The sequence below is a fragment of the Myiozetetes cayanensis genome, unplaced genomic scaffold (assembly GCF_022539395.1).
Source record: "Myiozetetes cayanensis isolate MyiCay16 unplaced genomic scaffold, myiCay2020 scf2-11, whole genome shotgun sequence".
In the NCBI taxonomy this organism is placed as follows: Eukaryota; Metazoa; Chordata; class Aves; order Passeriformes; family Tyrannidae; genus Myiozetetes; species Myiozetetes cayanensis.
The window spans coordinates 111,679,650-111,695,089 of record NW_026087411.1 but is presented as its reverse complement, the minus strand read 5'-3'; the positions used below and the strand labels follow the sequence as shown (position 1 = coordinate 111,695,089).

Sequence of the window (15,440 nt, the reverse complement as noted above, 5' to 3'; positions counted from 1 at the left end):
TCCACTATCCCAGGTTGTTCCAAGCCCCATCCAACCTGGCCTTGGACACTTCCAAGATGGGGCAGCCACAGCGTCTCTGGGCAACCTGTGCCAAGGTCTCACCACCCTCTGAGTTAAGCATTTCTTCCTAATGTCTGATAGAAATCACTCCTCTTTTAGTTTAAAACCATTTCTTTTTGTCTTATCACTATCAGTATCATATCACTACTTAGGACTGGGCAAAACCAATTAGTGAAGTGAAATATCATCCTACATAGATTTGTAAAATGCTTTCTGTTGGGGGCCATAAGAAATTAAATTTATACTCTATTTTTCTTCTTCTGTGCTTGAAATTTAAAAATTAAAAAAAAAAAGAAAAAAAAAGAGTGGAATTGTGCTCATCAGAATTGCCTCATTCTTAATAATTTTGCCTCATCCATACAAGACTGCATCTTCATGTCATGCTTCCAACAGGAAACATAAACCTGGGTCCTGGTGCCAAGATGTTCCCAGTGTTAAATTTGTGATTAATTCATTTGGAATTAATTTTCAAGCCTCTTGTATTTCTGCACTGATAGCACTGTTCTGCTCTGCTCTGTATTTAAGGGTGTTCTGCCAAGTAATTTAGTAAAGAGTTCAATTCTTGCTTTGTCTGCAACAACATTTTGAGTCTAAAGGCTCTGTCCTATCCCTTTAACATGAAGTCCCTTCTGCTTTGGATCTCAAGATGTGTGTCTTTTTCCAACCCGTGCTAAGTTAATTATTAAAAATCAGTTCAATAATTAAGGAGTTATACAGATTCATCTATTTTTTAGCACTTTTGAGTGTTTCTGCTTGCAGTATTTTTTGGGGGAAAGAAATAATTTAAATATACCACAGCTGTTGGTCTGTTAAACCTTTTCTTGTCAAACAGGTAATTTGTTTACCTGTTGCACAGCCCAATGGCAGACACTGAAGGTTATTTCATGGGTTTTGCATGTTTTATCTTGATTGGAGTTTGTTTGCAAGGGGAAAGAAGAAAAGAGCTCTGTGCCTTCAAAGGGTGGCCAAGGAACAAGGGTTTTGTTCTATGGAACCACCTTTAGCTGTTCATGATCTTCGTAGAGAGTCTGTTGGTTCTCTGAAGGAAAGAAACTGGAGAAGATCTCTGAGAAAGGAATCACAGAATCACAGAATGGGTAAGGTTGGAAGCAACCACAGTGGGTCATCTTGCCCCACCTCCCTGCTCCAGCAGGGTCATCCCAGAGCTCTTGGCACAGGATTGTGTCCAGACAGTTCTGGAATATCTCCAGTGAGGGAGACTCCACACCCTCTCTGGGCAACCTGTTCCAGTGCTCAGTCACTGCACAGTAAAGAAGTTCTTCCTCATGTTCAGGTGGAGCTTCCTGAGCATCAGTTTCTGCTCATGGCCTCTTGTCCCATTGCTGGGCACCCCCGAGCAGAGCCTGGTCCATCCTCTGACCCTTCCCTGCAGACACTGATGGAAATTGAAGGTTGTCTCCCAGCTATTTCAAGCACCCAGAATGGTATCCAAGGGATCTGTGTGGGTCTGGCAGACAGGACACGGGACTTACATGAAAGCAGTCTGTCTAGAACAGCAGCTAGAGACCAAACATCCATCCAAAATCACGTTTAAGCACCTGAAACCAACTCACATTCCCCAAACAAAGGGAGAACAACTGGGTGTATGATGGGCTCACACCAAAACAAAGTGCTGGAAAAATATGTTACAGTTAAGGCAAAGAAGGCTCAGTTATGGTCCCTCCTTGGCACCAGGAAAGTATCATTGACCTGGGTGTCACTTGTGCTGCTTAGAGTAGAGGAGAACCTGACCTGCAGGTGTTGCTTTATGTGGGAATATAAATGGGAAGCAAGGAAATGTGTAGATGTGGTGCTTAGGGACAGTGCTGGGTTAATGGTTGGACTTGATGGTCTTAGAGGTCTCTTCCAACCTCAATATTTTTATGACTCTATGGTTTTATGGAACTGGAATCTGCTAAATTTGTTTGCTTCTTTTTCCCTAATGAAAATACACTAAATGTATTGGAAATTGGAAGTAGATTTTGAACATACAGAGAAATATCCCACCCCACCTAAATCATCAGGGAAAAGGTAAAACAAACTTTGGAATGGGAAACAGGGAGGTGAGCACAGTAAGAAGTGAAAAAAAGAAAAAGGGAAAAAAGAAATGGGGGAATGTTTGGATGCCTGGAATATTCTTCATTTAAAAGAAGAAAAAAAATTGAGATGATTTTACTTAAAAATTTTTGCATCAGAGCTTGAAAGCGGGAAAAAGCCTGAAACAAGACTTTTCCATTAGAGCATGTTTTGAATGCAGATTGGTTTCACACCTCTCAGTGACAAGAGTTGTTGCCCAGCAGTGTTGCTGTAGTATGTGTGTGACAGATGTACTCAACGGGAGTCAGTTGTGTGCCTGGACACAGATGCACGTGAAAACACATTAACACAGGCACACAAATCAGGACTATAAACAAAATGTCCAGAGCTGTGCACTGCTCAACATGCAGAGGCTGCTGCCAGTCGCTCGCTTTTGTGCCAGTCCTAAAAATTCATGAGAACCACTCAGTGGAAAAAAGGTAAATGAATAAAAGTTATGAGACTGCTGCTAGTAAAAGAATGCACATGGGTTGATGTTCATTCATGGGGGGGTTTTGAGCCAGATGAAGCTGTGTTGAGGGTGAGGTTTTGGTGTCTGAGCCCATGAATGGTGCAAGGTGGGTTTTGGCTTTGTCTGCGTGAGACAACTGTGTGGCCCAATAGAAGCTGAACTGTAAAGTGAATGATGGAGGTGCTGAGGATGCAGGGTCCACACTGTTTGTGTTTTAGCGCTACTGCAGAGTCTTTCTAGTTTGGTTCCATCAGAGTCTAAAGTGTATTTTATATCCTACTGCATTATAGCTTCTGCATTAGTTTCACAGAATCACAGGGTCAGGCTGGGAGGGACCACAGTGGGTCACCTAGTCCTACTTCCCTGCTCAAGCAGGACCATCCCAGAGGACACGGCATGGGATTGTGTCCAGATGGTTCTGGAACATTTCCAGTGAGGGAGACCCCACAGCTACTCTGGGCAATCTGTTCCAGTGCTCAGTCACTGCACAGTAAAGAAGTTCTTCCTCATGTTCAGGTGGAACTTCCTGGGCATCAGTTTCTGCCCATTCTCTCTTGTCCCATTGGTGGGCACCCCCGAGCAGAGCCTGCTCCATCCTCTCCCCTCTCCCTGCAGACACTGATGGACATGGATGAGTCCCCTCTCAGTGTCTCTTCTTGAGGCTGAACAGGCCCAGCTCCTTCAGCCTTTCCTCATCACAGAGATTCTCCAGTCCCTTCATCATCTTTGTTTCCTTCTGCTGGACCTGTTCCAGGAGCTCCCTGTCTCTCTTGTCCTGAGGAGCCCAGAACTGGACACAGCACTCCAGGGCTGAGCAGAGGGGCTGAGCAGAGTGTGATCTGTTTGATGCTTTCCAAAACAGTTCATGGCATGAAATGAAACACCTTGAGTGAACGATGTCTGGAAGATTTTCTTTGAGAAATTTCAAGTTTGATTTAAGAAAAAATGCAATAAGTCAGAAGTATCTCAGGTAGGTTTAGATGGCCATTGTTGACACACAGGTCAGGTGCTCCAATATACTTCAAGATGACAGAGTATAAAGACTTGATTCTTCCTTCTCTGATTCTGCAGTGAGTTTATTGACTTGAGGGCACTACTTCTTACTCCTGACTTCATTAAGGAAAGAATTGGGACAATAAAATATAAGCAATGAGGGCACTAGAGTATAAGCAACAAGAAAGTGAAACAAGATATGGAGCAAGAGAAGTTTGTTTAAAATAATTTGAAAATGATTTATTGGATGCAACCTCTACCCTCAGTGATTTCTGGTGTTATTACTTTTCTATAGTACAACCAGGGAGGACAGTAACTTGCTGTGGGCTAAAGGTAAATTATGATCTGTTGCAAGGGAGGGAAGGGAAAGTGTACTAAAGGTAGGTGTGTGAGGCACATACTCTCCCCTGATGGTGTTCAGTGTGATCTCAATGGACCAATCTGTTCCAGAGCCTGCTAGGGAAAAGGAAATGTCAAACTTCATGAAGTGAAGAAGATAGGGTTAAAGTGCAAGATTTTTCATTGCTGGGGCATGTTGTACACAGATTGCATAGAATCATTGAATTTTTGAATGGTTTTGGTTGTAAGAAACCTTAAAGCTCATCTAATTCCATGCCCTTACCATGGGCAGGGACACCTCCCACTATCCCAGATTGCTCCAAGCCCCTGTCCAACCTGGCCTTGGACACTTCCAGGGATGGGGCAGCCACAGCTTCTCCAGGTAACCTGTGCCAGGGCCTCATTACCCTCACAGCCAAGAATTCCTTTCAAATTTCCCATCTAACCCTGCCCTTTGGGACTGGGAAGCCATTCTCCCTTGTCCTGTCCCTCCATTCCTTCTCCAAAGTCCCTCTCCAGCTCTCTTGGAGTCCCTTTAGGCACTGGAAGGGGCTCTCAGTTCTCCATGGATCCTTCTCTTCTCCAGGATGAACACCCAGCTCTCTCAGCCTGGCTCCTCATAAGACCTGTTCTGTAGACTCTTCACCAGCTCCACTGTCTTTCTTTGGACAGAAGAATATGTTTTTGTAGATGCAAGTTATTTGCAGGTCTGGATTCCCTGTATGTAATTTTGAACTGGAGAACTGAGAACTCAAAATGCTATTTGTACCCAGAGAAGGATGATGATCCCTGCATAGTGGGCTATTCTCAGTTGGTTATAAAGGGTGATTAAGAATAGAGGGTTTCTCACAGAGGTAAGTTAGTTTGGGGGAATAAAATTGAACCTCATCTCTCACTGATTGTTGAACAAACTTCTCACCAGCATGTTTTTTCAGCTTTTTTGGGACGAGTAAAGACAAAAGATATAAACTGAAGGTGTTATTTGGAATTTACTGCCTTTCTGATCCAAGCAGATGTGCACAAATCCGCTTTTTTTGTAGCATGAATCCCCTTTCTCCTGCACAGTATCAGAAAGAAATGAATGATGATGGGATGACCTAAGAGAGACAGTGTTTTCTAATCATAGAAACATCATAGAATCACAGAATGGTTTGGTTTGGAAGGCACTTTAAAAATAATCTCATTCCAACCCCTTGTCATGATCAGGGACACCTTTCACTAGACCAGGTTGCTTAGAGCCCCAACCAGCCTGGCCTTGAACCAGAAACATGTTGCTCCTGCTTAGTTTTGTTTCTTTAGAGTTGACTGACTTGCTTTTTAAGATTCTTTTTAAATTTTTTTCTTATTCTTTTCAGGCTGGATGCCCAAAGTAGTTTTCACACGCTTGAAATCATCATCTCATGCTAATGACACACGATTAGTGCTCCAGGAACCTGTTGACTGGGAACCTGGTGATGAAATCGTGGTGGGAAGGACAGGCCTTGGAGATGCCCAGCAGCAGGAAGAAGTGGCTGTTATCAAGTCTGTGAACAACACAGAGCTTCACCTTAGATCACCACTCAGGTATCCTTTCAAGAGCCAAGGGGATTTTTAGAGCAGAGAGCTAAACAAGGAGAAAATTTGATCAAAGTCAGGATTTGCCATTTCCTGTGGGACATAATAACTATATAAATCCCTTTAACAAAGGTGGTGAGAGATATTTCAGTTCCTCACTCCCCCTCAAGCCGGTGGACATTCAATGCTGAATGTTTCTGACTGTGTTTAAGTTCTGTATCATTCCCGTGAATTCAGAAAAACCTTTGAAGCAGAAAACACTCGTGGCCAGTAAAGTCCAGTGGTCCTCAGTATAGGAATGACAAAAGAATTTCCTGCATAGTTCATTTCTTGAGAAAGTGCATCTTTTTCACAAAAAATGTGTCTGACTTCTGTAAAAAATAATAAATCCCCGCTTTTTGACTGACTTACTTAAGGAATACACTTAAATTGAATTGTTTTAGTTGGAAATACTGCTGCCATATTTCCAGTGAGTGGTGATTTCACTGCCTTATGCTCTCTTCATTTTCTGTGCATGGAGGTCTTGGACAAGCTGTACTTCTCATCATCTCCAGTGTTGAAACATGGTATCTATTTAGAAGTCAACACAACTCCAATGCCCAGGAAGATTAATGGTATCATTTTCAGAAATAATTGGGGATGGAGGAAGAAAGTGCTGATGGTTTTCACACAAATATGTTTTGTGAAGAGAATTCAAAGGCTGAAGTATTTTGTTGTAAATGTCATGAAATCCTAAAAGATGGAAGGGACACACAAGGATTATTGAGTCCAACTCCTAACCCTGCACAGAACACCCCAACAATTCCAGCCTGTCCTTGAGAGCATTGTCCAAACACTCCTTGAGCTCTGGCAGCCTTGGGGCCGTGCCCACTGCCCTGGGGAGCCTGTTCAGTGCCCAACCACCCTCCAGGGGAAGAACCTTTTCCTGATAATATAATAATATATTATATACATAATCTAAGGGAAGTTTGTGAGCTTCAGAGATAAAAAGATGAAAACAAACATCAGACAAGGAAAAATCTATTTAGCCCATATACAGAGATGCACTGGATGTGCCACACTGTGTGTCCACAGTGAGAAAAGGACTGAAACCAGCTCTAAATTTGGGCTGTTAAGGTCATAAACATAAGTAACAGTAATTCATAACGTAATTCTTGCCATGTTGCAGGTGCAGATGATTTTATGTCTTTGTTTTGTGTTTTTCTCTAGGTACTCCCACAGTGTTGGAGAGGGATGGGGCAATGGCCGAGGTCAGCCTTTGAGTGCTGTGGTGGCACTGATCAGCAGAAGGGTTGTTGTTCAAGGAAATGTCACCCTGGAGAGAATATCCCACCTCAGACAGTGTGCAGAAGCAGGTGTTACAAAAGGTGAGGAGGTCTTTTCTCACAGAAATGCATCGAGGAGGAAAACTGCTCCACTGAAATCCCCTTGTGGCATCACTGTGTATTAGAACTCTTCCTACACAGGATAACTTTGAGACATACCAATGCCAGGGAAGCGAGTTTGTCTTTCCAAACATTGTTTGACATTGAAATGTGAAGTCTTGGGAGTTGAACTGCATTTCATTGTAATATCTCAGATGTATTATTTTCACATTGTTATTTCAAGCCATCTTGGGAAAGACTCTTTAGTTTTGCCTGAGCCTAAGGGTGTAGAAAAGAAAGTATCTTCTGAAAACATGTTTCAGTGTACATAATACATTAAATTTTTAATTGTGTTTACTATTTAGTCACTTTTAGAAGAAGGAAAAACAAAACAGCCCAATGCTGTTTGTACTCCTTAGTGTAAAATATTGAGACATTGTTCAGTGATTTGGGACGCCAAGAGAAAAATAACAGGTGATGCACATAGTATCACTGGTGAAAAAATGTTAAATATCTGTTCTCCTTTAGTTTTACTTGTATGAAACACCATGAAGCCTAACAGGTGGCTTCCTGATTTACACCATCTATTGAGGAAGCAGAATTGGCCACAGTGATTATAATTTGAGGAGAGTTAGGTTATCTGGCAACCCAGGTGTAAGGTTTCCTTTAAAAATAAAATGCCTTGGGCTTTCAGACTGTGACACAAGACTTCATTTGATATCCAGCAGCCGACTGCTTATATTACACATGGATTTATGGTCCATTTTCTGTGGAACTCATAAATACAGTCTCTGAAATGTGCTAACCATTTGAGGTTTTTATTTGAGTTAAAGGATAGGAGGATTTCTCAGAGAAGTCACCAGAAGATGAGTGAGCAGTGTTTTTCTGTGGTTATTTTACCTTTTTAAAAAGAAAAAGCGAGCATTACTGAGCAAAAGCAGGCAGTGCTGGAATTTGAGATCCCCTCTGCACCTCCACTGAACAAGCCAAAGTGACACATTCATAGCCTGATTCTCCTTATACCATAATATCCTGAGCACAGACCCATGGAAGGGTGTCTTTCAGGAATTTTCCCCAGCCCTATGATTTACTTACCTTGTCATATAATGGAATTGCAAAATGGTTGGAGTGGAAAAAGAAATTAAAGGTCAACTACTTCCAACCCCCTGCCATGGACAAGGACACCTTCCACTATCCCAGGTTGCTCCAAGGCCCATCAAACCTGGCCCTGGACACTTCCAGGGATGGGGCAGCCACAGCTTCTCTGGGCAACCTGTGCCAGGGCCTCACCACCCTCACAGCCAATGATTCCTTCCTAAGCTCTAATCTCATCTTCTTCCTCTGGGTAGTAACAGCTCCCCATCCACCTGCAGGGAGAGACAGGAGAGCAGAGTTTTAAAACAAATTCAAAATGTCTCGTTTCAGTTTAATTCCATATATCCATGCCCAACCTCCTTCTCAAGAACCTCACCCCAGGGAAGTCAAAGTCAAATCCATCTTCCTCCTGCATATAGGACCATCTATAATTAAACACAAGAAAACTTCCCAAGACGTAAAACTACAACAGCTTCCTGCTCTTTTTTGATATATTTTCCTCTAAAAACATCCAGGCTTTTAGGGAAGGAACCACGAGGGTATTTGGAGGGAACATCAGAAATGTTTGCCCGTGGGTATTTGTGTTTGGGCCCAGCTGGAGGTGGAGTCTCACTGGGTCAGTGTGGTGGGTCTCACCCTGCACGTCCCCATGGTCACCATGGAGAAGTGACACTCACAGCTCTCACTGGGTTGTATTTTAGGCAGCTCCAGGTGTCTGTACAAGCGAAGTGAGAGGCAGCTGGGGGCTCGGGACCTGGGAGCCATCGTGGTTGTGGAGGCTTTCCAGGGAGAGGAGAGCCGGCTCCAGCTGGCGGGTGTCCGATTCCACTGCGTTGGCCAAATATTTCGTCATCACTGCAGTGCCCTGACTGTTATGGGCAACACACGGATGGCAGGTGAGTTGACTGTACTGCAGGTGGGCTTGAATGAAATCAAATGTTCACCTTCTCCTGCCCAGAGCTGGGGCAGATGCTCTCAAAACCTGCTTAGCTCTGGGGTTAGTGGACAAACTGGATTGCTAAATGTGAGGAAACCTCATCTGCAGTCCAAGACCCAGTTATGGAGTTGTTTCAGCTGCTTCTTCCTAAAATAATATTTTGGTTTTATGCTACACCACTGTGTTGGTGTGCTGCTTCCAGTTCTGGAAATAGTGAGTAAAGACCTGCCAGATGAGTAAGGGTGGGCAGTTGCAACCACATGGTCCCACGGGACCAAAAGATTAATTGCACAGAATTGAAGGATGAGGAGCCAATATAAAACTCTCGCAACCTTCAAGCTGCAGAGTGAATTTTTGATCACAGACCTCTTTTCTTTCCAGACTCTTACATTCATGGCTGTTGTGTTTTGGACTCCTTTGGCCAAGGACTCCGCCTGATGGGGATCTCAAACCTCTGCTGTGGACAGGAATGTTTTCTACAACATTTCAGGCCATGGGCTTGTACTGGGTAAGTGAAGCAGCAAAATATCTACCCAACATGTGCTGATTCCCATTTGCATGAAAATGGAAAAAAAGCAGATCCTTAACTGCGCTCTGAGAACTTTAATCACACCTTCTGCATTTCCTGGTGTCAGTGAATTTGGAATAAAGCTCCCACAATTCTACAAACAACTGCTAGAAACTACTTCCACTTGACCATATGCTCTGTCTCTTCAGGACAGTCTTCACTTCTTCAGCATCTCTTGCTTTTAAGTGAACAGGGAGAAGTAGATTTTTTTAGGGGATTGATTAATCCATCTTTGGAAGAGCATCATTATGCAATATTTAAGATCCCAGCTTAGTGAAGCATTTAAGAGCATACTTACCTTTAACTTCACTCATTTGACATCAAAGATAATGGAGTGAAAGCATATGTTAAAAGTTAAGCAGAGGATTTAGCACTTAAATAAATTGGAGCTTGGAGCAACAAAAATGTTAAACAACAAAATATTTCTCCTAACTAACCATCAGGAGACTGACTTCCAGCATCTTCTGCTGGGATCTCATGTCGCCTGAGTACCTAAAGATAGAGCTCGATTTTCATTTCTCGTAAGAGATGAGATAAAAATGACCAATTTTAAGATAAACAGAGGAGGGGAAAAAAAGCCTTTAGTTCTGGTCCTGCAGTTCCACACACACAGCGAGTCCCTATGGTGGGTGCTGTGTATAAACATAATGAGAAGTCATAGATCACAGCTTAAGCAGAGGAGACTATAAACTGAAAGTGATTATACACATCTTGCAGATGAAGAGAGCTGGCTCAGAGAGATACCCAAGGTAATGTACAGAATCCTTGCAGCCATGGGGAAGCAGAGCAAGATCTCCAACCTGCTGGCATCCCTTGGCTCACTCGTGCTGGGACATGGGTTGGAGTTAAAGGACTCTGGGCTGAGCTGAAGTTTCAGCCTGAATACACCTTATCCCCAAGATGTCTTTAATGGCTTCACTGTCAGCAGCTCCAGAGGGTCTGATGGATGAATTTATGTATCATTTTGTTGCCTGTGAAGGAATATTTATTATAGCTGGCTCTTTACAGCTCCTGTACTGGAATACCTCAGTGACTGCATCTAAACCCCTTATTTTCAGGGTGTTTTCAAGACAGTCATAAAAAGTCGTTCTGGGCTTTAAAATTATTGACACACCAGGTCTCAGCTTGAAAGCCAAAACCTTTTATACCGCCTCAAAAACCTGTACGGATGTCAAAAGGACTTTATGCTGTTCATGCTCTGGTAGTGAGATGGTTTGTGGTAAATACAGCCTGGAAAGGAAATATTTCCTAATAGATCCTGTTCAAAAAAGTTGAGAAAGGCTCAGAAGACTGAGGGATGGCTAAAAGTGACGAGTGCCATCCCCAAAAAACAAAGGATGTAGATATTCCTGGGAAGTGGCTTATGCTAGGGGTAGTAATCATTGGAAAGGAATCTGTATTTGGAACAGAACTTGAGCAGATATAGATGAAGGTAATAGTTTATGTTTAATAATAAACTAAATAGATGTAATTTGCTCCCAGTGTGAGACAAGTAGAGATGTTACACTTCATATTCTTATTCCAAAAGACCAGAGCAGGAGAACATATGCTGATCATAGAATCACAGAACCATTAAGGCTGGAAAAGACCTTTAACATAGAGTCCAAATATTATCCCAGCACTGCCAAGTCCACAACTAAACCTTTTCCCAAGTGCCACATCCACACATTTTTTGAACACCTCCTGGAATGGTGGCTCCACCACTTCCCTGGGCAGCCCATTCCAATGTTTGGACTGTCCTTTCAATGAAGAAATTATTCCTAATATCCTATCTAAACCTCCCCTGGTGCAACTTGAGGCCATTTTCTCTTATCCTATTGGTGTGTTCTGTGATTCTATGATTCTGTCCTCACTTGGAACTTTACTTGCCCAAATTCTGTCCAAGACTTGTCAAAGTCTTGTCTTGTCAAAGTCTTGTCTTGTCAAAGACTGTGCACTTTTTGCTGTTGCGTGGCCTGTTTCTTTAAGGTGTAGTTTAAAAACATATTTCTTTTGTTTTCTTTTTGCTACTTCAATACTGTTACTAGATCTGAGGCACCCCACGAGTCTGAGTTGTCTGATCAATTGGGTGATTGATTTTTCCCTGTTTCTTCTCCTACTCCATTGCTTAGGGGGCCAATGCCCCACTTTTGTGCAGAGTTGCACCAGGTGTTTTTAAGCATATTTAGATATTTTCTTACATGTAAGCAGGGCAGTGAATGGAGACACAGGAGATAGAGCAGACTTTGAGTCCTAGTACTGCCAGGAGCATGCCTGTGCAGAGGTGAGCCCCCTTCTCACTCTGAATCTCTCTTTTCCCAACTGTAAACCTGCTTTATAATATATATATTATTTGTTTTCAACATAAGTTTACAATAGAGTAGATATGGCTGATGATGTATTCACATATAACGCCTAGTACAGTAAATATGTGTGAACATAACACCTGGACTTGTGTGTATTGAAATGCAGAATCATGACAAGAGGGAGTTTCATTTATGTTTCATTTATGTACATTTATGTTAATTATTTTTTCTTGGTTTTCCTTTATTTTTCTTATTTACTTTCCTTATGTCTTTTCCCCCTTTCTTCTTCTTTTTCTCCTTTAAAGGTGAGGGACTGGAAGAGGGGAACAGAGTCAGTAACAACATAGTGATTGGCCTTTCTGGAGCTGATGGTTTATCCAACGTTGAGACACTGTCACCAGCAGGGATCTACGTCAGGGCTCCTGCCAACCACATCAAGGTGAGAAGTTCAGGTACAAGACAGAACACTTCCTTTCTAATCAGAGATATCAGAAAGATGCAGAGCTTCATTTACCTGGGAGATCATATACACAATATTTGCTTCTTGGCTGAGCTGTCAGAACCTGTGCTTCTGGCACATTGAAACAAGTGCACATTACAAAACGAGTTATGTTCTTGGGCAAATTTATTGCTAAAACTTTTGCTGCATTTGCATGGAATAAAATATTACGGTGAGACCATTCACACTGATGTACTTTAAAAAAAGTTGTTTTATTTTCTAAAACTCATGGATTCAGAAAACTTGGAAGAAAGTGTAGAGAGCTTCTCGAGAATTGTTTCCTATTTCTGCCATTATATATATAAAAAAATATCAATTTTAATGGACTGATGACAAACACACTAAAATGCATCCATATCAAATGTATCTCCATCTAGATTTAAAATTACACTGTACATATATTTGCATTTGAGGGTGAGAAGAATGTGTTCCCTGTCCTATGAAAATGACAGTGATTTTAAAAGAAATGAATCTTCTATATTCAAAACAGTAATAAACCACTGAACTTTTAAAGAGCTAACAGAGTAACAGCCCTCACATCAAAAAGCTGAGCTCAGTAAAAATCTTTCTATTCACTAATTCTCTGATGCTTTCTCTTAGTTCGTACTTTTTTTTGGTCTTGCATTTCAGAATAAAGAGTCCCTTTTAAGTCTTCCATGGAAGGAAAAAAAATTGATTTTCATCAACTTCAAACCTGCTTCTCCTTCCCAACTATTTTAATCCTGGAATTTCATTGAAACTGACCTTTCTTACCACACTTTCAGTAGTGACAAAAGCATATTTTAATTAAAAAAAACTATTCTGACCTGTTCCGTTGTTAACCCACAGTAACCAAACCAGTTACTAACTGTATGTGAAGACCTAATCATCCCCTGGGCTTCTGCTCCACGGGGAAAGAGTTGCACCCAAATTTGAAGGTGAAAAAGAGTCCAACACATTTCCTATCTTATTATAAGGACAGTAGTAGCTATGAAGCAGGAGAGACTTTTCTGCAATTCCCTCAAGGGCATATTTATCCTTTTTAAGACCATCAGATGTGGCTAAAAAATACAACAACCAGACAGGATCCTATGAATTTCACCTTCACTAAACACAGCTTTGTACTGTTGTGCACTGACTTACCCTGGAGCTCTGACTCTGTTGCCAGTGGCTCAGCTTTTGAAAAGGTTTGCTGCAATTACCTCTGTGGGGATGTGTGAACTGACTGTGGTGGGTTTTCAGCACATTTATTTAGCCCTCCCAGTTCTCATGTCTTCACAGAGACGCCCAAAGCCGCATCTGTGGCGTTGAACCCAAATATGAGGGGGTTCAGTCTGCTCCCCAGAGCTGTGGTGCTCAAGCTGGAGCAGCAGGTGGCCCTGGAAGGGTTGCTGATAACCCTCATCATGGGCAGTCTCTTGGAGTGGGATATTTGAGGTGTTGCAGCAGCAAAAGGAAAATATGAAGTTGCCCAGGTTAAAATTGTTATTAGCTGTCATTAGAAGCAAGGAGTGCTCAGGAAGACCTGGAAGTACATGGATATTAAGAGAAAAAGTCACACTTCTACCAGGCAAAACAACTGTGGACTTTTTCTTAGTACAGTAATAATCACTAAATTCAAGTGATGGGGGTCCATCATCAGCATCCTGATATCACAGAGTTTCAGTACCTTTTATCTGATCAAATGACTCAAGAACTGGATAGTGTTTTTTGTGTATTTACAATCTTAATTTAATGAGGAGATTTGAAGAATGTCATGGGAAAGACTGATTTTCCTGCTGCTTGATTTCCAGGCCAGGACATGAAAAATTTCCCCTTTAGATTTTAATTGTAGGTGTTTGTAATTTCTTTTTTTGTTTGTTTGTTTTGTTTGTTTTCTTTATCTTAAGATATCCCTCTTTCAATTACTGGTTTTAAACTTAGGGGCTGCAATCTTTAAGGCAAAGACTACAGCTAAGATAACCAGGGAGCTCTAGGCCTACAGTGTTACATCTTCTGTGCATGATGGGCTAAGCTTTTCCATAGTGAGACCTGCAATGATATTTTCATAACTACTCAATTTACTTGGAAGCCTAAATTTGCATCGGTGGCTGAAGAGCTTAAATTTCCTTGAAAATCAGTGGTGTCCTAAACGGTGTGGAAATTGGGACAGAGCAGTCACTCAAACCTGAGCCTACAAAGACATTTGGAGACCCAAATCCCTCTGGTTTCCATTTGACTTAAGCTCTTAAGTGTATTGGTGAATCAGGCTGTTAGATAAAATTTTATACTTGGACAGTATGAGTGCAAAATGATTATTACAACCTTAGTGTAATTTTTTTTTTTTTAAATGCAGTGTGTGAGCCCAGGTTATCACTTTTTAATGCCATTGACAATTTCATTAACAGGTTGTTTCTTTTCTTTTAAATGTTGTCAGCACAAGGAACTGAAGATGCCCCTCTGGGATATTGCCTCTTTTGTCACTGAAACTTCTGTCCTATGTCCCTAGTTTTGCTTCTATGTGCAGGACAAGCAATTTTAAAAATAGGTTTATATTTTTTTCTCTTAGCTTCTCTTGGGCCCAGTGAGTCTTGGACTTTTTATAGTAAATTCCAATAAATGTTTTCAATGCCCTGAAATCCTAGAGCCAGCATGGAGAGCTCATGCATAACAAGGTACAGACTAGGCTTGAGAAATTCAACAAGATCCTCCCTTTCCTTTCTTGCCATGGTGTGGAGGACTCCAGTGAATGAACAGGGTGGAGCTCAGCCCGTGTCTCCGTGTCAGGGGAGTGACTGATGGTGGTTGTTGGTAAATGTGACTGATTTCACTGCTGGTAAATGTGACTGATTTCACTGCTGGTAAATGCATTTGTCCCCCAGTGTCACCCCACCCAGCCATTCTCCACAATACCATTGTTTTTCACCATTTCATCCCTATTGAGACCTTTTCCAAAGTGTTTCCTGCAAGGTGGGTGCACACTGGGCCCCCTGCCAGGTTCTGAAACTGGGGTCACAGTGCTGGGCCCGCTGTCCAGAGCTTCAACATAATCCTTAAAGTCAACAGTTTGAGTCCCAGCTACCTAAAAGAAATTCATGAAATATTTACACCCAACCGAGTTGTGAGGCTAAGAGACACTTAAAACGTCAGCCACTCGATTTTACTGACTTGCAGTGCACAGCTCCAGGTGTTTGCCATGCTCGGGGAGGTAATTTCTCTCCGGAAATTTTGGCTGCACGG

The 15,440-nt window shown here is 42.0% G+C and overlaps 1 protein-coding gene across 1 annotated transcript in view; it reads left to right on the top strand.

Moving 5' to 3' along the window:
- PKHD1 (PKHD1 ciliary IPT domain containing fibrocystin/polyductin) overlaps positions 1 to 15,440 on the top strand; it is a 252,844-nt gene that overhangs the window by 109,703 nt on the left and 127,701 nt on the right. Inside the window, 6 exon segments of the mRNA XM_050316128.1 lie at positions 5,296 to 5,503; positions 6,704 to 6,861; positions 8,655 to 8,849; positions 9,272 to 9,345; positions 9,347 to 9,398; positions 12,049 to 12,182. Of these exon segments, the coding sequence (XP_050172085.1) occupies positions 5,296 to 5,503; positions 6,704 to 6,861; positions 8,655 to 8,849; positions 9,272 to 9,345; positions 9,347 to 9,398; positions 12,049 to 12,182 (821 nt within the window).